Genomic DNA, 24341 nt, shown 5'->3' with positions numbered 1-24341 from the left:
GATTAGTATTTTCTTAAGTTACCTTGGAGAAACTTATTTTAATGACAGAAGAAATAAATAATCATTGAAGAATACTTATAAAAATGAACTGAGGAGAAAAAATAAAACCACATAATTCTACCACCTAGAAATAGTAGCTATTACTGATATCAAGGTTAGTCTGTCTCAGTAACTTTTTGCATAGCTTTTCTTACACAGTTAATATAAAAATATAACTCCCTTAAGCAACAGTTTGCATTTTCATTTATATAAGCATTTTCAATATTATTCAAGTTCTTCCAACATCTTTTGTCTGTTTTTATTTTTAATTTTATTTCTTTTGGGGGGGGCTACACCCATCAGTGTTCAGGGATACTACTGACTCAATGCTCAGGAATCAAACCTAGGTTGGCCTCGTGCAAGGCAAATGCCCTCCCTACCCTCTGTACTATTACTTTTGTTTTTCCAATGATTGTTATCTTTGACAGAAAGCAGCTTGATAGGTTTGTGCATTTAAAACTGTTTCTAAATTTTCTTAAAACTTGTATTAATATGGGACTGCGGAGATCAGTAGAATGAACATTTTAAAGATTTAAAATGAAATATTTTAAATGTATGTTTGTAATTTCCAATGATATTTGAGAATATATTTCACCATACCTTCTTTCTAAGTAAAGCTTTATCTCATTCTTTAATCATTTTGTATCTGATAGCTAAAAATGGTATCACAGTTTAGTCTACTTTTCTCCTAAGTGCTAACACTGTAAACAATTTTCTTTCTTTATTCCTTAGCAATTACAGCACACCATTATCTAACTGGTCTTTATTTTTTTATATATTTTATTTAAACACCTTGATTACATACATGATTGTGTTTGGGTTTCAGTCATGTAAAGAACACCACCCTTCACCAGTGCAACATTCCCATCACCAATGTCCCAAATCTCCCTCCTCCCCACCCAACCCCCACCTGTACTCTAGACAGGCTTTCCATTTCCCTCATACATTCTCATTATTAGGACAGTTCAATATGTAGTTATTTCTCTAACTAAACTCATCACTCTTTGTGGTGAGCTTCCTGAGGTGAGCTGGAACTTCCAGCTCTTTTCTCTTTTGTGTCTGAAAATTATTATTGCAAGAATGTCTTTCATTTTTCTTAAAACCCATAGATGAGTGAGACCATTCTGCGTTTTTCTCTCTCTCTGACTTATTTCACTCAGCATAATAGATTTCATGTACATCCATGTATAGGAAAATTTCATGACTTCATCTCTCCTGGCAGCTGCATAATATTACAATGTGTACCACAGTTTCTTTAGCCATTCATCTGTTGAAGGACATCTTGGTTGTTTCCAGAGTCTTGCTATGGTAAATAGTGCCGCAATGAATATAGGTGTAAGGACGGGGTTTTTGTATTGTATTTTTGTGTTCCTAGGGTATATTCCTTGGAGTGGTATAGATGGTCTTTTTAAACCCAATTCCTCCACAATCTAAAATATTTCTCCCCATGTGTCGAAGGCTACATCTTACTGGTTAGAATAACTAAATGGTGCAAATAATATCAAAAGTGACAAAATTCGGGGCCAGGTAACAGATAAGGTAACTGCCTTTCAAGTGGCCAACCTAAGTTTTATCCCTGGTATCCAGCCCCTATAATAACTTTCTTAATGTTTTCACTCTCTTTAAAATAAACCTGAGTCAACACATTGGAGAATAAAAAATATTCCAGGCTTTGTTATGAGAGAGAAGATATTTAACATCTGGCTTTGCTATTTACAAAGCAAAGGAACTTGTTACGTAGCTTTGACTTCGAGTTATTTAATATTCTCATTTCAAAGGGGCAATAAAGTTGTGGAAAGAGGAAAATACTAGCACTTACTCCTAGGGTTACTTTAAGAATCAATAGATAATATTCTGAAAAATAAAAATACAAAGAAAAAGAAAGGACTGGTTGCTAGCTATTATAATTTGGTCATATTTTGAGATTTCATTTTATATGTTTTTAGGATTAATACATCTACTGTTATACTTTAATCAGTCTAGTTTTACTTTTAGGTCCTATCTTGATCCACTGTAGATTCTAATGTGTTACAAAATGGTGATAGAAAAGCTTTGTTTTTTTTTAAAATATTTATTAACTATATATTAGTATATATCTATTTGTAATTTGTATATTTCATATATATACACATATATAAATGTAATTTTTGTAAATATGACTCTCTTGAGAATCCTGGACTATTCAAATATACATGATTAATGATAATTTTGTCTTTTTGTTGATAGTTAAACATTTAATTTTCCTTGAATTACTGTGATGGCTAGAAGTTTCAGGTTATGATGAGCAATATTAATCAGAGCAGAATTAGAATGTTTCTACTATTAAATCATGTGGTAAAAAGTTGATTAGTCATGTAAAAGAGAAAAACAAGAAATATCTATTGAATGCTGCCTAATCAAATATGAAAGGGCATTAAAATTGTCTTTGAGAGGAGAATTCAAACAGAATTGTTTTAGTTATGTTTTTATTATGCTACAGTTCTTGGTGGCACAAGTAAGCTATGCCTAAAAGTACAGATGATAATTAATTCAAGAGGTCAAAAGAATGACTATCAATGGCTAATGTGATGGTAAAGGTACTAAGTTTTCCAAATGAATGGATAAAGAAACTGTGGTATATTTACACAATGGAATACTATGCAGAAGTTGGGAAAAATGAAACCATGAAGTTTGCTTAAACAAGAATGGATATAAATAAAAAGTATTACTATTCTGGGGCTGGAGAGATAGCATGGAGGTCATTTGTTCGAATCCCGGCATCCCATATGGTCCCCTGTGCCTGCCAGTAGTGATTTCTGAGCATAGAGCCAGGAGTAACCCCTGAGCGCTGCCGGGTATGACGCCCCCCCACCCCCCCCAAAAAAAATAAAAAAATAATCTCATTGTTTGGGACCGGCGAGGTGGCGTTAGAGGTAAGGTGTTTGCCTTGCAAGCGCTAGCCAAGGATCAGGACCGCAGTTTGATCCCCTGGCGTCCCATATGGTTCCCCCAAGCCAGGGGCAATTTCTGAGCGCTTAGCCAGGAATAACCCCTGAGCATCAAACGGGTGTGGCCGAAAAACCAAAAAAAAAAAAAAAAAAAAAAAGTATTACTATTCTGAGTGGAGTCACAGAGAGAGGGATAGACATAGAATGATTGCACTTATTTGGGGGATTAAAAAAAAGATCATATGGTAATAATACCCAAAAATAGTAGATGAGAACCAGTTGGACTGGTCCATGGTAAGAAGCTTGCCAAAAAGAGATAGAGAGTGAAGTTAAGGCAGAGAAAGGACCACTATGATGATGATGATAGTTGGAAATGATCACTCTGGACAAGAACTGGGTACTGAAAGGAAGTAAAGTGATACCCCTCAGTAACAGTATTGCAAGCCAGTGTCTATTTCTTTTTTCTTTTTCTTTTTTTATTTTGGTTTTTCGGGCCAAACCCATTTGATGGTCAGGGGTTAGCACTCAGAAATTGCTCCTGGCTTGGGGGGATCATATGGGACGCTGGGGGATTGAACCGCAGTCCTTCCTTGGCTAGCACTTGCAAGGCAGACACCTTACCTCTAGTGCCACCTCGCCGGCCCCAGCAAGCCAGTGTCTAAAGGGGGAAAAAAGGCTGGGGGAGGGAATGGGAGGAGGTGGGAGGAAAACACTGGTGGGCAGGAAATGTGTGTAGGGACAGATGTTGGGCATTGTAAAGACTGAAACTCAATTATGAACAACTCTATCTCAAAAATTTATTAAAAATATTTGTTCTTCAATGTATAAGAGTAATAAGAATTTGGCGTATAGAAATGTAGCTTCACAACTTAAATACTCTATAATACTATTGGTCAAATTATGTGATTTGAAATGTTTTAATTTTGAATTCAGAAGGAGAGCTTATGAATGATGAAGTCCTCAGGTGATAGACTTCAATCTGCTGAAAACTGACCGTTCAAATTTACCCGTTGCACTATTTGTTTTTGTATTGGGCTGTTCACAAACCTGAGCACATTTTTACGTCCTCTTACCTGCTCATGGAGTCACCTCGCTGTAAGTCTTGTTCAGTAGGTCGAAAGAATTCAGCCATGTTGTCTAGCAGTCTACTAAAACCCCGGTTTAAACAGGTATTTAAAACAGTACTAAAATCTGGGCTGTACAAAGCAAGAAGTAAAAATTACCTTTTAGATTATCAATTAAAATAGAAGTAAACTATGTGGCTACTTTGTCAGTGATCGATATTTCTAGGTATAATCTAGTTTTTACATTCTGAAACACTATCAAAATATATCAAAGGGGCAAAAAAGGAAATCAGTTAAGTACAACACAATGAGAATATTCAATCATTTTGCTGTATTTTTTTATATGAGTACTAGTCTTTAAAATATCAAGAACTACTTTGTATTTTTATGTTTTGCTCTTTAGGTTATACCAGGCAGTGCTCAGGGCTTTACTCCTTTCTGATGGTGTCCAGCGAGCAGTGTGAGATGCCAGGGATCAAACCCAGGTCAGCCAAAGCCAGGTAAGGGCCTTACTTGCTGTTCTAGTCTATTCTTTTTGGGCCACATACAGTGGCACTCTGGGATTAATCCTTGCTCTGCACTCAGAAATTGCTCCTGGCAAGCTCAGGGGATCTCATGGCATACCGGGGATTGAACTTGGGTCTGTCCCAGGACGGCAGCGTGCAAGGCAAACGCCCTCCCGCTGAGCTATCCCTCCTAGTCTCTAGGTACAAGGTTTACTTTCCTTGAGGAAATCCTTGAAGAGCTTCTTAGTCTCAGATTATTGCTTTGTTTTATATACTTTATAAACCTGTCAGGAAGATAGAAAATGGCAGAATTTTTGGTACTATTTTAGCACTTCACAAAAAGCCTTTGAGCTCTCTAACTAGTCCACACATGTTTTTCTTTAGGTCAAAGAACTGGGTGCCATGTGGGAGGCTAAAGTTTAATCCCTGATATGACAGGCTCCCTTGAGCACCATCGGAGTGACTCCAAAACACTGTGTGGGAATTGCTGCAACAGCCAAGTGTGAACCGTTCCTTGTCCCCGCCCCCCGCCCGCCACACACACACACACACACACACACACAAAACACACATGGCAAGAAAAACATGTATGTTCTAAAAGTTAAAAAATGTTTATGTCCTGAACAAAATCAGTTCTAATTAGGACCTGCAGAAATTTTTATGGACCCAGAAGATGAGCATGTGCTAGGCATGTGAAGCCCATTAGTATGACCCCTAGCTCCACCCAAGTGCTCATAGAGGGAGGCACTGTTACTGTATCCTTGGTAACTCCAGTATTGCAGGGTACAGCCTATGAGGCTCCTAGAGAACTTTGGGAGTTCCCTCACCAAAAATAAATAAGTATTAGTATAGAGTAATTTAAACAATTGGAGAAAATATAAAGTTATTTGGGCTTAATCAGACAGAGAGCCCAAGGGGTCAGTATGTGCAACCTTGGCACTTGTCCCAGGATCCAAGTTGCAGTCTGGGCCAAGTATTGCCAATGGTGGCCATGGTTTTCCTAGCACTGCAAAGTGTTCTCAAACAAGAACATTGCTTGAGGGGAGTTGAGGATAAAACAGAAAGAACTATTTAACTATTTAAAGAACTATATAAACACTAACGTTTAAAGGAAAGAGTACTTTTAGAAGAAATGGTTGAAAACTTATGAGAAAAAATAGTTAAGCAGACTACATAGAAAGATTGAAGAGAAAGGCCTGATCAGCAGTGCCAATGATCAGAGAAAGGGCAGAATGAAATAGGTAAAAGATCAGTAAAGACCTTTTCTACAGTTTCATGGGGTGCTTTGGTAGGAACAAGAATAGAAAAAAGTGGAGGTTGTTCTTGTTAAGTACAATAGACTGGAAGTTGATAAAACTCAGATGACAAATTTAGTAGCTGAGTTAATTTTAAGATCATAAAAGAATTTAAGTAGCAATTTTCTTAGGAAACAACTAAAAATGGGCTTACATGATCTTTAATTTACAAGACATTTATATTTTTGTTTTTAGTTCATACTCAGTGGTACTTACTCCTGGTTCTACAGTCAGGAATCACTCCTGATGGGCTGGGGGAAACATATGGGATGCAGGGGGATTGAACCCAAGACAGAATGCTACGGAAGTGCTCTATCCACTGTACAATCACTCTGGCCCTAGCGTGGTATTTTTCATCACAGTAGAAAAGTAGGTAGGATAAGTTTGTTCTACCACAACTCAGACGTTACAGAGCTAAAACTACCTCAAAGACTATAACTGCACTTCACAAAGATTAAATGGCTCAGCCAAGATTGACATTTAATAACTAGGAGAGGAGAGCCAGGTTTTTTTTTTGTTTGTTTGTTTGGTTTTGAGCCACACCCGGCAGCGTTCAGGGGTTACTCCTGGCTATCTGCTCAGAAATAGCTCCTGGCAGGCAAGGGGGACCATATGGAACACTGGGATTCGAACCAACCACCTTTGGTCCTGGATCAGCTGCTTGCAAGGCAAACGCCGCTGTGCTATCTCTCCGGGCCCTGAGAGCCAGTTTTTAATCAAAGTTTTAAATACATTATAGCCTATCCTGAAAAGAATAGAGAAAAGTTGTGAACGTGCATGCATTTATGTATACATATTAGAGGTAATTGTATGTGCAAACACACACACAGGCTTAGCTGAGCTGGTCATCTCTGATTCTCAAGAGAATCACTTTCCAACTCAACTCAGCATTAAGCAGCTTCAAGGTGGCAGTCCAGAACTGCTAGTCACAGTTGTAGTTGTTCTTCTTTTGTGGTGGTGTGGGTTTCCAAGGCAGTGCTTAGAGGGCCACGTCACTCCCAGCGATTCTTGGTGATGCTCAGAGATGCTCAGGGGAACTGACTGGGGTCCGCAGCATGCAAGGCAGGTGCTCAACCCCTAGATTTTCTCACTGGACACACAGTCCCATCCTTTTTTTTAAACAGAGCTGGTTGGGCTGGAGTGATAGCACAGTCATAGGGCATTTGCCTTGCATACAGCCAATCCCAGACAGAACCCGGTTCGATTCCCAACATCCTACATGATCCCCTGAGCCTACCAGGGGTGATTTCTGAGTGCAGAGCCAGGAGTAACTCCTGACCGCCGCCGGGTGTGACCCCCCCCTAAATAAAATAAAACACAGCTCGTTGTTAAACATTTAGTAGAATACACTGGGTATTTTAGCATCACTTTTGAAAGCATTTTCAAAGTTAAAATGCTGATTATTTTTCTGGCCCTCAAGTATTAATGTGTGACTCTCTAGGCTAGGAAATAGGTACAAAGGCCTGGGTATCTTGCAGACAATCTGTTGCCCTCCTCACCTTAATGACAGACTGCTAGTTTAGGTAAAAAGTCATGGACAATCTATACAAAATTCAATTTTAAACAAAAAATTATTCTAGTATATTGAAGCTGACATGTGTGTGTGGTGGCTCACATGTGTATTTGGTTTAAAACCTAAATTGCTGTCATTATGAATGTGCTAATACGTTTTATATGAAATTAGTCCTTATGAAGCCAAAACACTTATTTTGGTTACTTTCAGTATACATACCTTTCCAACATGTCTCTAGTTTCATTTAGTAGTTTAATAGTAGTCACATCTCTAGGAGAAAGCCCACAAGCCTGGAATATGAAAATGCTACAATTTAGGCTATCAAATATTAGCAGAGGGTTATAGTTTAGCTGATCACATACCTATATTCAACAGCTCTGAAAATCATGTTACAATAACACTAAAAACTTTAGGTACGTATATAGGGAAATAATAATAATATTATATGAATCAAAGCAAAATCACACTCTATAATATGTTTTTCTGGCCCTTCTGAACACATGTTTAGAAACATTTTTGGGGAACCTCCTGGGCAGAGCTTGGGGACCTAAAGGCCATTCCTAGCAATGTCTGGTGAGCTGGGCAGGGAAGTTCAATGTGAGAACCCAAGGATGGCGACCTGCTTGTGGTCTGGGATTCACATTAGGCTCTACCCAGTTGTACTCAGGAGGCCATGCAGTGCGAGGGTCTCACACTTGACAGGCCTGTGCTTATGTACTTGAGTGACTTGCTTGGCTCTGAAGTTTAGGTTCTTGGTCAGCAGTGGCTCTTTATGATATTCACTCAGTCACCAGAGCTCTATCTTTGACCTCTTGGTACAAGAGGTGTCATGACCTAAAATTGTTTCCTGACTTCCCTGAGAGTGATCGATGTCTTTTCTTTCTTTTTATTTTGGGGGGGAGGGGGTTTGGGTCACAGTCAGTGATGCCAAGGGGTTACTCCTGGCTATAAAGTCAGAAATCGCTCCTGGCTTGGGGGACCAAATGGGACACTGGGGAATTGAACTGCAGTCCTTCCTAAGTTATCGCGTGCAAGGCAGTCACCCTAACACTTGTGCCACCACTCCAGCCAAGTGATGATTGTCTTATTCATTTTATATTCCAAGCTTACATTATACTAAAAAAATCCTCAATATCTATAAATACTAACATCTACGTAGAAAGTGGTCATGTTTACAGTGCTTTTATTTTTGTTGTTAGTTTTTTTTTTTTTTTTTTTTTTTTTTTGAGGGAACATTAACACTCAGCAGTGTTGGGGGAATTTCTCCCAAGTGGTGATCAGGGGCAATGCGGTACTAGGAACTGAACCCACAGTCCCCACATGCAAATATATTCTCTAGCCTGTTGAGCTATTTCTCTGGCCCTACAGTTACTTTTCATTATGAAAAGGTTTTATATAAATTATTGGAAATATATGTATCCAGTCACCCAGTCACTTAACTTCCAATAGTTTTAGTAATCTCAATTTAAAGAGGTAGTAAAAACAATTAAAAATATAATAACTACGTTGGTTAAATAGTTATGAATCAAGCACCTGGACTTCTAATGGTGTTTCTTCATCTGGCATCATATAATGACATAATAAAGATTTGGATTCATCTTTATTAATCCAAGAAGTTTTATGCTGCTCGACGAGATTTCTGATTTCTTTTAGCTTTTGCTCTAAGTCCAAAAGGGACAAAGAATGTTTCAGAGAAACACTGGAAACAGAGAGAGAAGGAAATTGGGATAAGATGGAACTGTACACCACATTCTATATGCATTCTTTTTTTTTTTTTTTTTTGGTTTTTGGGCCACACCCGGTGACGCTCAGGGGTTACTCCTGGCTATGCGCTCAGAAGTCGCTCCTGGCTTGGGGGACCATATGGGATGCCGGGGGATCGAACCGCGGTCCATCCTAGGCTAGCGCAGGTAAGGCAGGCACCTTACCTCCAGCGCCACCGCCCGGCCCCTATATGCATTCTTAACAGGTGCTATCTGAGATCCTATTTATCTGGTCGGACCTGAAACTGCTGCTTGTGAAATTATTAGAATAGATTAAGAAATCAGCTACTAGATAAGAATTATTATTATACTGCCAAGAACAATCTTCCTACAGATTTCACAAGAAAATTACCATCAAAATTCCAGATCTGACTGGTATAACTAGGATACAGGATTTCAGAGGCATAATTGTAAAGTAGGTGGTTTATCAAATAACCATATATTTCGCTTAGTTTAGGACTTAATTAATAAATAATCAGACATTAAAATTTCTCCTTCATACCAAAAATATTGATACCAACGAAGAATATAAAATCAAAAAAAATCTTCTATAAATATCTGCTATAAAGACTCACACAAACTCTCCTTTGTCAAGTCAGTAGCTTCACTAAAAGAATTCCATTTTTTGTGAATCTTATTCACTACAGTTAGGGATCCAGTTTTAAATGATTTACCTTCCTAAAATCTTCTGCACAGCTTGTTTAGTGACAGAGATCAGTTCTGTGAGGCCTGTGAAAGGAAAAACAACATAAAAGCCTTCTTCATTCTTCAAATTCCTTATGAATGCAAATGAATGAAATAAAATTGCAGGTCATAACTAAGAATCTTACCATCTCCAAGAAGGTGTTGAATACTTGATAAATATTGCTGCTGGACATCTGGAGGAGCAAGAACTGTCTGTACAAAAGAGAAATAAGGTTAAACTACACAGTATTATTATTAGTAAATGATATTTAAGTACAGGATATTTGCCTATGTTATGAACAGTGTTATTCACAATTTTGATAAATACATCAATATATACATACTAAATCAATCTAAATCCCTATAATAGATGTCTAGCATATGCAAGCTGTGGTCTATGTGTATATGTGAAATGGACATGATATGTTATTCTTTATCAGACAAAGAAATTAAGTCAGGTTGGAGAGATAGCTCAAAGGGCCACAGTGAGAACTGGGTTCCATGGGAGTGAGGGTCAAGGGTAAAAAAAGAAAAATTCTATTTTTAGAGGCAATATGAATAGTAATTATGTCAAGTGAAATAGGAATCTCAAAAATACTGATTGAATGGTTTCGTAAGTTACTAAAACAATCTGGCAAGAAATAACACTAGGTTCAGCGAAAACTGTATTATCAGAATAACTTGAACTGCGATTTTTAGGACCTAAAATGACCGGAAAAGTAATAGTAATTCTGAGACAAAAATCTTAAATGGTTACTGTAGACAAGAACTAGTTAAAGACTGGAAGAAATGTGATATGCATGATACCCCTTCAGTAACAAGAATGCAAAGCACAGTACCTAGAAGAAGGGAAGGGAAACAGGGAAAGGAGGGGAGGGGTTGGAAGAAAGAGAGAGAGAGAATTCCATTTGGCAGGCGAAGTGGAGGTTGGGAACTGGCACATTGATTGAGGGAAATATGCACTAGCGAAGGGATGGGTATTGGAACATTGTATGACTGAAGCTCAATCGTTAACAGTTGTATAAGTGTATCTCATGGTGATTCAATTAAAAATTTATCAAGATAGGAACTAAAGCAATAGCACAATAAGGAGGACATGGAGGGCATGTGTCTTGTATGTGGCCGACTAGGGTTTGATCTCTGGCATCTCATATTGTCCTCCCAAGCCTGCCAGGAGTGATTTCTGAGGGCAGAGCAAGGCGTAACCCGAGTACTGTCAGGTGTGGCCCCCCCCAAAAAAAGCAAAAATGCTTAAAGCTTATAATTACATGGACTATAAAGATACCTTACAAAAAATATCAAGGTACATCATATTTGGCAAAATCAGCACTCTCTGAGAAAGGGCAGTCTAAATCTCATACTCACTGTGCCATTTTTGCCAACAGCCGCATTATCCAGGTAAATGTAGCCACCAATTATGTTTAACTGGACTCGCAAAAGAACAACCAGCATACACGTACTATATACAGCTACAATACTTCTTGTAAAACCTTCACCAGGGAAAAAAGAAAATTTATTGGTATTATTAAAATATAAACAAATATGTAAGATGAATGAATCACCCTACTGGTTGTTTTTGTCAGCTCACTTAATATTATACATCCAAGTACAAAAGTATGTACATTTAAAGTATTTATATATAAGCGCCTTAAAACTTGTGCAACCTGAATTAGATATGAACTTTTAACTGAATCAAGAACTCCAAACTTCTGTGGAAGAGGAAGAAATATGAGGCCATGAGAGCTGGAGGAAGACAGTGGAGCCTTGGAAGAGGCTTTACAACTGTTCATGCAGTAGGACATTGTTCAGAGAAGAGAGCACAGGCACTGACCTTTGCTGAGAGCTGGAGCAGAGAAAAATATTTGTGGATTCACATAATTACAACTATTAACAGTAACTGGAGCAAGAAGTCTGGAAGATGCCTCAATGCACTTGGTGCGTTCTAGCCAAGACTGAATACACTACATAATATATGAGGACTATATATATATATATATATATATCTGAGAACTCCTCTGCACTATTCTATCCTTGTATTTTTTTTTAAGAAAACATTTATAAGGTTGTAGATAGCTGCTATTCTTGGTCAGTTAATGTTTCTAATCCCTCAAACAGTTTCTGTTTGCTTTAATAATATTCACTGTAATCCTTCTTTAAGGTAGGAGTAGAGGTTGATGGTGACAGTTTAATCACAGCCCCAAGTCTTAGTGTAGAAAATAAATAAATATTCTTTAATTATAATTTTTTAAAAAGTGATTACGGGGGCCAGAGAGTTAGTATGGATTTTTGGTTTTAGGGCCACACCCAGTGGTGCTCAAGGCTTACTCTGGACTCTGCAATAAGGAATCACTCCTGGCAGTGCACCCTACAAGCTGTCCTTTCTTTCTGGTCCCTGGTATGGGTTCTTGTCATGCCTTGCATTCTACTAACCTCATTCAACCCCCCATACCATTTATGGTGCCCAGAGTACCACGGATAGTTGGTTAGTCTTTAGCACGATGGAGGTGTGGCCTACACTTCTAACACCCCTATCTCCAAGTTACTACTTATGCTTGTAAAATCTGTTTGGCTGGAGGGACAGGAGAGGAAAGAAGGCTCTAGGTGTGACAGAGATGAGTGGAAAGACTAGGAGAAAAGGGATAAAGAAATAACAAGTACTATACAAGGCATATGAGAAAGTACAATCCATGAAAGGACATACAGAGTACTAGAAGGATTTAATTCATTTCCAAATAGGTAAAGCTTAGGCAACTCAATGGCTAAGGGTAAGTAGTAAGGTTAATAAGACAAGAATCATTTAAAGTAGGAAATTCTGAGATATACTTATCTAATACCTAATCTATCATCACTATGAAAATCCCCTCTGTTTCACATTTTTATCATCGAAGGTTTTTTTTGAGGGAAGAGGGAAGTGTTTTTTGTTTGTTTGCTTGTTTTTGTTTTTGCCATACCCTATTATGCTCAGAGGCCACTCCTGATTCTGTACTCCTGGCAGTGCTTGGGGAACCATAAGGGATACCAGGGCTCCAGGTAAGGCACGCTCCCTACACAATATACTATTGCTCCAACCCTTTTCACCAAAGTCGACAAGCAGTATCAAAGTAATTTTCTGGTTTACAGTAAAAACTGTGTTAACAGTATGTTACTTAAGCCATTCATTGCTAATTTTTGAGGGTTTGGACTTGATCTCTTTTTAAATTTTTTAAAATTATTTATTTAAAAAATGTATCACATTGGGCCCGGAGAGATAGCACAGCGGCGTTTGCCTTGCAAGCAGCCGATCCAGGACCAAAGGTGATTGGTTCAAATCCCGGTGTCCCATATGGTCCCCCGTGCCTGCCAGGAGCTGTTTCTGAGCAGACAGCCAGGAGTAACCCCTGAGCACTGCCGGGTGTGGCCCAAAAACCAAAAACCAAAAAAAAAAAAAGAAAAAAAAAAAAGTATCACATTATTGACATAACTGATCATAATACATTTGTTTCAGGATGACAGAGAGCAAAGTTATTAAGAAATAGAAAGAGAGGGGCCGGGTAGGTGGCGCTGGAGGTAAGGTGTCTGCCTTGCAAGCGCTAGCCAAGGAAGGACCGCGGTTCGATCCCCCGGCGTCCCATATGGTCCCCCCAAGCCAGGGGCGATTTCTGAGCGCATAGCCAGGAGTAACCCCTGAGCGTCAAACGGGTGTGGCCCAAAAACCCAAAAACCCAAAAAAAAAAAAAAAAAAAAAAAAAAGAAATAGAAAGAGAATTGAGAATTAAAAAATTGGAAAAAGGGAAAGAGTTCATTAGCAGTTAAATTTAATGAAAATTATTGTGTCACTAAGAAAGTCATTAATGCAATAGCTAAAGGTTTAGTATGCTCCCATTTTTTTCTCCAGAGATGGGAAATACACTTCAAAAAAAAATGTGTGTGTGGGGGGGAGGGGCATTGTCGTTTGTGCAGGCACAGCAAAATATGGAAGAAATTGGAAATGAACACTTTTGGCCTAAAAAAACAGGGAGCTCTTACCCCTGAAGCACTTTAGCATAAGACCAATTCAAGGCTCCAGGCATTAATTGCTAATTTTAAGCACGAGGAGGTCTAGAAAAGCTTTATATGTCATCCTAATACCAATAATACCAACCACATATTTACTGAATACTCCCTGTAATTAGATATAAATCTACTTGCCTTTGTAAAAAAAAATCACTTAATCTTGGTAACATCTGTAAAAGGTTGGGAAAGAAAGTCATTCCACAAACAAGAAAACAAAATTTCCCTTCATAAATATTAAGGATGTACTATCAAAATAGAGTAAGTCGGCTTACTTATTATCTTCAGATCCTCCCAAATTTCTAGCTTGTTTGCAGGCCTAAAAAACCAAAAAATCATGAGAATAAAAATCCAATAGAATAGCAATCTAATAGAAAATTCTGAATTTGATAGTTAAATATATTTATTTCAGGATAAATCAACTGCAGAAAACAAAGCCACAAACTATAGTTTAAAAATTTGTGACCTCAATAACCAATAAAAACATCCCTTTTAACTAGTTGTTGTTACATATGCTGCAAGTCTTTTCATTGCTCAAGGAATATGTGTATTAATAAACTCATAGTAGCAGGAAACATTTTGTTTTTTCTCTTATTTAACATTTCACCAATAATGAGATAGCCTAAATAATGAACCAAAGGTGAACATATACTTTTTGATTTAAAGTACTATAAATACCTGAATGATAAAATCCATTTTTTTTTATCCTGCCATGGTTATTTTCTTCAGTGATGCTGGAGCTGACCATCTTTGTCCAGTGAGTTAATATTCAAGTAAGTTTTCGAATCCTTTTGACCTACTCTTTCTTATTTTATGACACAGAAAAGTTTCTGGTTTCATTGTTATAATTCTTGTTGCAGAACTGAAATTCCTCATTTTTCTATGAGTCCTGGTTCTTCATAGCTGGAATACTGACTAGGATGGAAGCCTTCCACTAATCTTTCATCCTGTCATTATTTCGGTCTTTTCAGTAAACTGAGCTAGTAAGCACACATGTGTATATTTATATGCACCAACATAGAAATACAATAATTTCCTACTAATTCACCCAATTCAAAATCAGGGAATGGGGCTGCAAGTTGACCCAATGGCATGAAATTCCTTTGCAGGTATGAGGCCCTTGGTTTGATCCCCACACCCAAAATCTTATTTCAATTTTTTTGCCACAAAAGAAATAAGTGAAATTAATATAATTACTACACAGCAGCATCAGAGTTTAAAGAACAAAATTTAAGATTTAAGGCTTTTGTGTTTCAATTCTGTGTGCTTTAAGCATACATATTTTGTGATATATACATCACTAAGAATATATAATCAAATTTCTACTCTTAAGTTTTCAAAAGAATATATTCAGAGTTTGTTCATATCCCACCTTTATTAGCCCCTAATTTTCATAAGATTATTAAAAATATTCGTTAACTTGCCTTTTTTGTTTAGTGTAAGGGAAATATGTATATGGAATATTTCCCCTAGATAAATGATAACACACTGCATTTTTATTTATCCTTAAATATATTTAATATAACACCATATATTTAATATAACTCATGTGCAAATGTATTGGTTTGTATATTACAACATATCTTGGATTTTACTACATGATAAGATATAGATGATATTCATTTTCTTTTTAAACCATAGCATAATACTTCTTTGTGTAGTTAATAGTTCTGTGCTTTCTCAAATATCTGTACAGAAGGGCCAATTTTCTGTTCTTTCTTATTTCCAATTTGCCAAAGACGAAAATGTTTGTAAAGTGTAGTAAAAATAAGTTACAAGAAAAATGAACTTAAGAACCACAATGATTCACAAAATATAAGCCTGCATTCTTTATCACTGTATCGCGATATAAATTTATATTTAAGTAAGAAGCTGCATTGCCATTATAAAGAGGAGGCAAGACTGATAGTGTCTTTGCTTTCTTATGAGGTCACAGAACAGGCCAGAGCCTTGGTTACTACCTTCCTAGAGGGTACAGAAAGGTGTACAGAAGCTACACAGAGTAAATCCTGTACTTTAAAGCTAACAGCCTAATTGTGATCAAATGCCATGTTCTTTTAATGATTGGGCTGAGAATCAATCACCACTTGAAGGGTTAAGTATTTTTCTTTTCTTTTCTATTCTTCCCTCCCTCCCTCCCTCCCTCCCTCCCTTGGAGGTGAAAGGAGGAATCATCTTAGTTGTGCTGGAGGTGAACAGGCAGTGGTGAAGGAAATTCAATCTGGTACCCTGAGCATGTAAGCTTCACTTTAGCTCCTTGACTGGTTTCCAGGACAATAACTAGGTATTTTGGCATGAAGTAAGAACATCTGAATGTCTCCTCAGAAACTTTTCAAAATGATTTTAGAAAAATTTTAAGTTAAGGGGGCTAGAAAGATAGCACTGTAGGTAGGTGTTTGCCTTGCATGCAGCCAAACTGGTTTGGTTCCCTGGCACCCCTTAAAGGCCTCCAAGTTCTACCATAAGCGATACCTGAGTACAAAGTCAGAAAAAGCCCCGAGGACGATCAGTGTGGTCAAACAAAACAAAATAAAATAAAACAAGAAAAAATCTTGAGCAAGAAAAGAAAAAAAAAATAAGCCAAGTATAAAAATTTCAATGTAGGAAGTGTTTAGTAGTAGCAATCTGTCAGAGAATAAATTAGGATATTTATTTTGAAATTACATATAACTTTCTTGGGGGATGACTTTGGTGGGGGAGGGCAGTATTATAGTCACCCAGGAAATGTTTTCATCATTATTAGACCTTAAAAACAGACTTGAGGGGATAGAGTGATAGCACAGCGGGTAGGACATTTGCCTTGCAATGTGGATGATCTGGGTTCAGTCCTCAGCATCCCATAGAATCCACTGAGTGCTACCAGAACTGATCTCTGAGAACAGACTGAGTAGTAAGCTTTGAACATTGTCAAAAAAAAAAATGGACTTAAAAAAGTTGATTCAAGGGCTGGAGTATATGTTCATGCTTTGCATGTGGGAGCCCTGAGTTTGATCCCAACATGGCAAGGTCCTCAAGCCCTGTGTTCAGAGTTGCCCCAGAGTACTACTCGGTGTGTCTCCTCAATTTAAACTTTGAGATATATGATGAATTAAGGTCTCGAGATTTAAAGTGACTTAACTTAGCCCAGTGAACAGAGTTAGTAAAAATATGTTAAAATGAGGTAACAGCAGAGCCGGGAAGGTGGCGCTACAGGTTAGGTGTCTGCCTTGCAAGAGGATGGACCGCGGTTCGATCCCCCGGTGTCCCATATGGGCCCCCCCAAGCCAGGGGTGATTTCTGAGCGCATAGCCAGGAGTAACCCCTGAGCTTCAAACGGGTGTGGCCCAAAAACCAAAAAAAAAAAAAAAATGAGGTAACAGCACAGTGAATACAGAGTTAATAGCAATGTGTCGATTATAAAAACATACATACTTCTTTATGTATAACTCCACCGGGCCCTGAGCAGGGGTTCTTCCCAGTTCAATTTTTGGTGGCTGTACCTGGTAAACCTAAGGGACTACGTAGTGCCTGGGACTGAATTTCGGGTCTCTTACAAGCAAAGCATGTATTCTAATATACTGAGCTATCTCTCTGCTCCCCAGTGTTGACCTGGTAATTTTATTTTACTTCATTCTTTTAAATTAAAATTTGTCCCTTTTTGATTTGGAACTATACCTAGCAGTGTTTGGAGATCACTGGGTCTGTACTTAGAGGCTGTTCCCAGCAGTGCTCAGAGAACCCTGGTATGCTTGACATATATATGCAGAGCCTTCACTCCAGTCCTTTGAACTATTTCCTCTGGCTCCAATGATACTTTTATTTTAAGGGTTCCTATCAAATACAGACAGAAAGAGAACTATGTTTTGTTTTCTTTTGACTTTGGGGCTATACTAAGTAGTGTTCTGGGCTTATTCCTGGTTCTGTGCGTAGGGATCACTGTGGATGGTACATAGGAGAACCCAATGAAGCAATCATGAAGCAATCACCTTACCTGCTATACAATCTCTCGGGCTCATCTATGTAAAGTGGCAATGTTAGTAAGTATGCTTTCATAATATTTAAGTTTTCAACATATTAAAATAAGTTTCACTTTATTATACTTGATTATATTTTAAAAGTATCTAATTATAATCACCCAAATCTACATAGAAAATAAGTTCCCAAAGTCTACCACCCTTTTTCAGAAACAGTTATGGTGCACCTCCCAGAAATCTACTTTTAACCAAATAGGAATCTCTCCATTGTACCTAAGGCTATGATGGAAGGTGAGGGTGGGCAAGGTTATTATCATCCATCTGTGAAATAATATTTCTGTGTAAATCACCTCCTACTTAAGCTAAATAATACCAGACTCTTTTCACTCAATTTGTTCTGAAATTAAACCAATTATTTCAAGGTGAACTTGATTTCTATTGTCATGGCTGTTTTAAGATGCTTTGTGATTGATAAAAACAAACAAAACCCAAAAGGAGGTCAGAGAGATACTACAGTAGGAAAGGTGCTTGTCTCGCATGTGGCTGACTCTGGTCGGATCCCTGGTATCCCATAGAATCTCCTGAGCACCTTAAGTATAATTCTTAAGCACAGAGCCCAGGAGTAAGCCCTGAGCATTGCTGGGTATGGCCTCCAAAACAGAAACTAAACTAAGATTCTCTGTGACTAAAATATTGCCCTTTGTGTCATCTCGTGGGCTTTTCATCATACTGTTTAAAGAGCTCAAACTTGTTTGTCTCTGGGCAACACCCAGTGGTGCTCCAGGATTACTCCCAGCTCTGTGCTCAGGGGTCAGCACAGAGCACCTGGCTATTTGGGGACCATGCATGGTGCCAAGGAAGAAGCAGGTCAGCAGCTTGCAAGACAAGCACCTTACCCACTGCACTTTTTTTCCAGTCCCTCAAATCACTCTCTATGCAAATACTTTTTTTCCAGTCCCTCAAATCACTCTCTATGCAAATACTTTTCAAATATACAACTTGTTGCTCCCCATTGCAAACAGTAATTTCAAAATAAAAAGACAAAGGAAAAAATTACTGAGATTATTTAAAGCAGAAACAATGAATGAGAATACCTTAAATTCTAGAAAATTTAAGAAATTCTCTCCCTCAATTCAGCTGGTCCTGCCTAGGTGTGGGTTCGACATCCAGAATGCAGATAACTGCAGCTTGAATATAAACATTTATGTACATATAAGGGAATAAAAAATGACAGTGGCACCAGACCCTGACAGTTGGCTTTACAGAATGAAATGTGCTAAGGAGCTAAGAAACGAGAGAGAGAGAGAGAGAGAGAGAGAGAGAGAGAGAGAGAGAGAGAGAGAGAGAGAGAATGAATGGGAATGTTGCACTGGTGAAGGGGGGTATTCTTTACATGACTGAAACCCAACTACAATCATATTTGTAATCAAGGTGTTTAAATAAAGATATTAATAAAAAAAAAGAAAGAGAAAATAAGAGAGTGAGAGACAGAGAGGACAGAGACAGTGGAGGAGGGACACCAGTACTGTGCTAGGGTGAGAACATTGTTGGAACACAGTGCTGGAACACTGTTTGAAACATTGCTATGCACAGTTCTATATAAATCATGGGGCCCGCATCAAAAATTTAAAAAAATACAGAAAAGAAATATACACTTGGGATAACAATGAGAATAATATTCTCATCAACTCCTCACATGCCATTTGTACTATGTCAGCTACTAGAGGATAATCTGAAAGCAGAGGTTTCCAAAGGTTTCCAAAGGTCTTGGACTGAGACAGTCAGCAGGAATTTCCTAGACTGTGAAACAGCCATTGCCACTTCACATATTGGAAATCTGATTCATACTGTGGTACTATAACAAGTATTGATGCGTAAATATTCTCACTATACATTTTTTCTTGCCTGTGTGGTCTGTGACAGTAATCTTATTGGCATTGCTCTGAAAAAGTTGAAAACCAATGATTTCAACTACATGGAGGAAGTATCTAGGTTATCTGCAAATATAATGCCACTATGCATAGAAACTGGGCACTCCCAGTCCATGGGGGTCCCACGTGATGACTGGAGCAAGAAAAAGCATTCATGCTTTTTCTTTAAAGCAATCCAGGATATCCATAAATATAAATTATGTCTTTATCTAGTCTCCCATTACTTGTTACAGACCACTGTATGTCTTGAATTATTTTAATTTCTACCATCAACTTCTTCCTTTGTATGATAAGTTTTTGAATAAAAGAGATTTAATCATAATGATCTAGGCGCAGTGGTCCTCAAACTTTTTAAACAGGGGGCCAGTTCACTGTCCCTCAGCCCGTTGAAGGACCGGACTATAGTGAAAATAAAAACTATGAACAAATTCCTATGTACACTGCATATATCTTATTTTGGGAGGTAATATCCAAACATAGGAAATGTTTTCAAAGAAAAATTTCAATTTGTTAGCTGCATGAGAACACCCTTTCTGCATAGTGGATATGCTAACTCCCTCTCTAAGATAATCTGAAAATGGTTTGGGAGATGGTAAAGCATAGTACTAAACACTGCACTGGTAAGGAGAGGGACTCCAGAATATTATCTTCCCCCTGGCTACTGGAAGGTTATTTAAAGAAATATTTCAGTAAAACTAAAATGCTTTATAGTACCAGGGACTGAACTCGGAGCCTCACCCAAGGACTCGACATCTTAGTTACATCCTTGCATCCAGTAAGGCCATGATGATTTTAATCATTCCCTCTTTATTTTGTTCACTGAAACAAGAAACCATTGTCTTCAGACTATTCTCAAATGAAAAAAAATGAAAAACACTAAAAATCAGTGGTTTTCAACATTTTTAAACCTCTATACTGGTAAAAATTGGAAAATAAAAAAATTCAGATCATTGAAGGCAGAGATAAAAATCAGTATTTATAAAAACAAAACTTAAGAAATTATACTTTAGGGACCTGTTTGAGCCCTTGCACCACATGTTCCCCCCAGGACTGACAGGTGCAGGTTTGGGGCCTTTGGTTAGTTAGGTATGGTCTAGGATGACCCTGACATTACCAGGGTGGCCCGGGTAATCCCCAGAAACACAGAGCCTGCATTCTTAGGCCCCTGCATTGAATTGCTACCCTGTGGGCTGAGAAATACTCAGAGGGGCCCCCAAGGTCTCTTCAGCTCCACTCAGGAGGCCCCCCCAATCACTCCCACCTCTAAGTAAGTGAATTTTATTTTATTTTATTACGTATTTTATTTTATGTTTGTTTCTGGGCCACACCCAGTGGCATTCAGGGGTTACTCCTGGTTTTGGGTTCAGAAATCTCTCCTGGCAGACTTGGATCATATAGGATGCTGGAGATTGTACCGGGTCTGTATTGGGTCGGCCGTGTGCAAGGCAAATGCCCTACTGCTGTGCTATCACTCTGGCCCCCTAAGTGAATTTTAAAAAGTGCCTTTAGAAAAACTGCAGTACAGGGCCAGATAGACAGTATAGTGGTTCGGCCATTGCTTTGCAGGCAGCTGATCCCTAGCACTTTATATGGTTCCCCAATTCACACCAGGAATGACACCTTAGCAAAGAGCCAGGAATTAAGGTCTGAACAGCACGGGTATGGCCCAAAACCAGAACAAAGATCAACAAAAGCAAAACTGCAGTTCCTTACTACCTTTTAGGTACAGTGAAGCACACCTTTGGCCACGGAGACTGAGCAGAGGCCAGGGGAGCACGCCTTGAAGGCGTGGTACCCTATTGATCCCTTGCACCAGCTGCCTCAGCTGCAGATTATAGCCTGACACTAGTAGGCCCAGCTCAGCACTGCAGAGCCCAAGCACTGAACAACCCATTCAGTTGGCCAAGGATAGGATAGCTGGGCAAAGTCCACTGGACTTCTGGTGCAGAGCTTGGAAGTCCCTCAATACCCAACTCTCCATTCGATAATAAAAACATTTTTTCATTTACCTGTTTTTCAGCAGGGCCGTGAGGCTCTCAGAATTGAGTTGCAGCATTAAGGTCTCTCTGAGTGTTGGAAGCATGGACAACACTAAAGTGAGAATAAAAAATGAAAAAGGTCAAAGTGATAGGTTGTCTTCACCAAGAAATGCATGTTCAGGTGGAATTCCAAGACACTCAACAAGCAAGGGGTGGGAGGAATATGGAGGGCTAGTGCGTTTATTTTATTTTAATGTGATTTCCGTTTAGTCTAGGTTAATTTAATTTCGTATGTGTGGGGTGGGAGGACTCCCAAAGGGCATTTAGGAGGGGCCACTGGCAAGTCTCTGACAACTGCAGCTCAGTGCAATGAGCAGGCAATGATGCTTGGCCCTGCTGTGATGGCCATACCTAGTTTATACTTGAAGTGCTGGCCCTCGAGGGCCGTACCCAGTGAAGCTCTGAGGATATGGCCCAAAGACTATAATTTATGGGAGACATGCATCTTAACTCTTACACTTTATCTTTTGCCCCAGATAGTTTTCTAATTATGATCACTGACAATAATACAGATAATATATGCTAAAAATCATTATTGGCTGATAGTTATTTTGCTTTTGGGGGCTACACAAAGTACTCAGAGTTTACCCCTGGCTTCTTTTCTGTGAAGAGAATCATTTTTCAAAGGCAACACAAAACTGAGAAAATGGTCTTCAATAGAAAATATATCTCAGGGAAAGCAAGGGGCAATGGAAGGGAGGGAGGACACTGGGACAGTGGTGGAGGGAAGTGGTGGAGGGCTGTGCATAAAGCCAACCCTATGTTAACAGTATTGTAAACCATGATGACTGCATGTATGCTATGATCATAACTTAACAAGTCCACACAGAGGAATGGGAAGAAGTAATCCCAGTTGTGATCTTTGGACTATGGCTGCTTCTTTTTTTCATCTTCTTTCGTATTGCCACAATTTTTATAGTAAAGAAACTTCTTATAAAAATGTAATCATGTTTCACTTTTAATTTTAGAAAAATATATTAAATATTAAAGTCATAAACAGTTATAGGTAAAAAAAAGTCATCACCCAGGAATTAAAGCTACTAAATTTCAGGGTTTATGATAATCTCAAGTTGTGATCCAGGGCTTAGCGGTAATGGGGGCCGCTTTGGTGTACTCAGGGAAATATGGAAGCAGAGACAGTTTCTTAGGTTTCCATTTCTTCTCCTTGTATACTGAAGACCACTATGAATTTGTCTTATTGACTGTGACAAGGATAAAGTCATTCAGAATATTGTTTCTTTGTATATGAAAATGCTCAGTAAGTATTGATTCTTTTGTTTACTTTTGGTTTAGGGGACACACCTCAAGGATTTCTGATGACTACAGTCAGGAATCATTCCTGGTGGTGCTTACAGGACCTAATGGGGATGCCAAGGACTGAACCCCCTTATGCAAGGCAAGTATCCTACCAGATGTATTTATCTTTCTGACCCAGTATTGACTCTTTTAATTACTATTATTTTTATTTTATTTTACTTTATTGACTTTTATTTATTTTTACTTTTTTTTTTTACAATCCAGTTTATATATCTCTTAAAATGTGAGGGTGCAGATGTACCTGTTTTGAATTATAGAACAAACAGTAATTCCTTTCTATTTACTTTCAATAAAGTGAAACTGAATTTCAAGTGAAATTGAATTCCTTTAAATAAAGTGTCAACGAGACATTTTTAGTTCAAGATTAAACTTCTAGACCTACATCATTCTATTTGTACATGACTAAGGCCAACTAGGATTGACAAACAACTCACACAATCACTTCCAAATAACCTTGGGTAGTTTTGCACCTGCACAACTGAGCTATAATGTAGAATAACTCATTTATTCCAGTCTAGAGTTCAAGTTACACTGTTAAATGGGATTATTTCACATCACAAAATTTGTCTTCGCATCACCATACATTTAAGCATAGTGCTATATGCAAATTTAATAAGGAGTCCTCCCAAATCCTCTGTAAAGTCATGAAGTTCAAGTGAACAGTACAGAGCACAAACACAGAATAATAATCAAATATTTGCTTATTTTCAAACGCTGAAAAATCATACTCCAGATATATTTTTGTATGTTAGTTCTTAAAACTCCCAAGCAGTGCTCAGGAGACCTGGGGGCTGATGGTGGGAGGTCCCTCCTGGCCATTCTTGGTCAACTGGATAGGACTCGAGTCTCTAATACTGCTAAGCCCAGTGGGCTCTGTAATTATACCTGGTGATGCCTAGGAGTTAGGCATGGAAATGGGATGGCTGCAAGCTAGGCAAACACCCTAATCCCTAAACAAAAATGCCTGGCCTTAGCCTTCTCTTTGAAAATGAAAAGATGATTTATTTTCCTTCTCTTCCTTTGCTGCCATTGTTGTGGTGAGTGGGTTTGGTGTAGGAGCTCTCAAGGCGGTGTTCACATGTATTTTTATCTGCAATGCTCTCTGGAGTTGCATACTTGGCTGCACTGCTCACACATAAGCTTGCTTGTGGACAGGGGGTGGCGGTGCTGTAGAACCAGCTGAGGGGCTCACACACAATACTAAAATGTGTTGGAGATAACACATTTTGTTGTGCCAGGAGGACTGTACTTTGTTGGGGATTAAACTTGGGTAGGTCAAAA

The 24341-nt window shown here is 38.4% G+C and overlaps 1 protein-coding gene across 1 annotated transcript in view; it reads right to left on the bottom strand.

The window, feature by feature from the left end:
• PEX3 (peroxisomal biogenesis factor 3) overlaps positions 1-24341 on the bottom strand; it is a 41255-nt gene that overhangs the window by 2709 nt on the left and 14205 nt on the right. The window contains exons 3-10 of the mRNA XM_049789355.1: positions 21714-21795; positions 14096-14139; positions 11157-11281; positions 9938-10004; positions 9782-9836; positions 8878-9043; positions 7564-7634; positions 4040-4162 (exon numbers count right to left, since the gene is read on the bottom strand). Of these exons, the coding sequence (XP_049645312.1) occupies positions 4040-4162; positions 7564-7634; positions 8878-9043; positions 9782-9836; positions 9938-10004; positions 11157-11281; positions 14096-14139; positions 21714-21795 (733 nt within the window). The remainder of the gene's footprint in view (positions 1-4039; positions 4163-7563; positions 7635-8877; positions 9044-9781; positions 9837-9937; positions 10005-11156; positions 11282-14095; positions 14140-21713; positions 21796-24341) is intronic.

The sequence above is a fragment of the Suncus etruscus genome, chromosome 15, assembly GCF_024139225.1.
Source record: "Suncus etruscus isolate mSunEtr1 chromosome 15, mSunEtr1.pri.cur, whole genome shotgun sequence".
NCBI lineage: Eukaryota > Metazoa > Chordata > Mammalia > Eulipotyphla > Soricidae > Suncus > Suncus etruscus.
The sequence above is the reverse complement of the archived record's forward strand: the minus strand, read 5'-3'. Positions and strand labels throughout refer to the sequence as shown.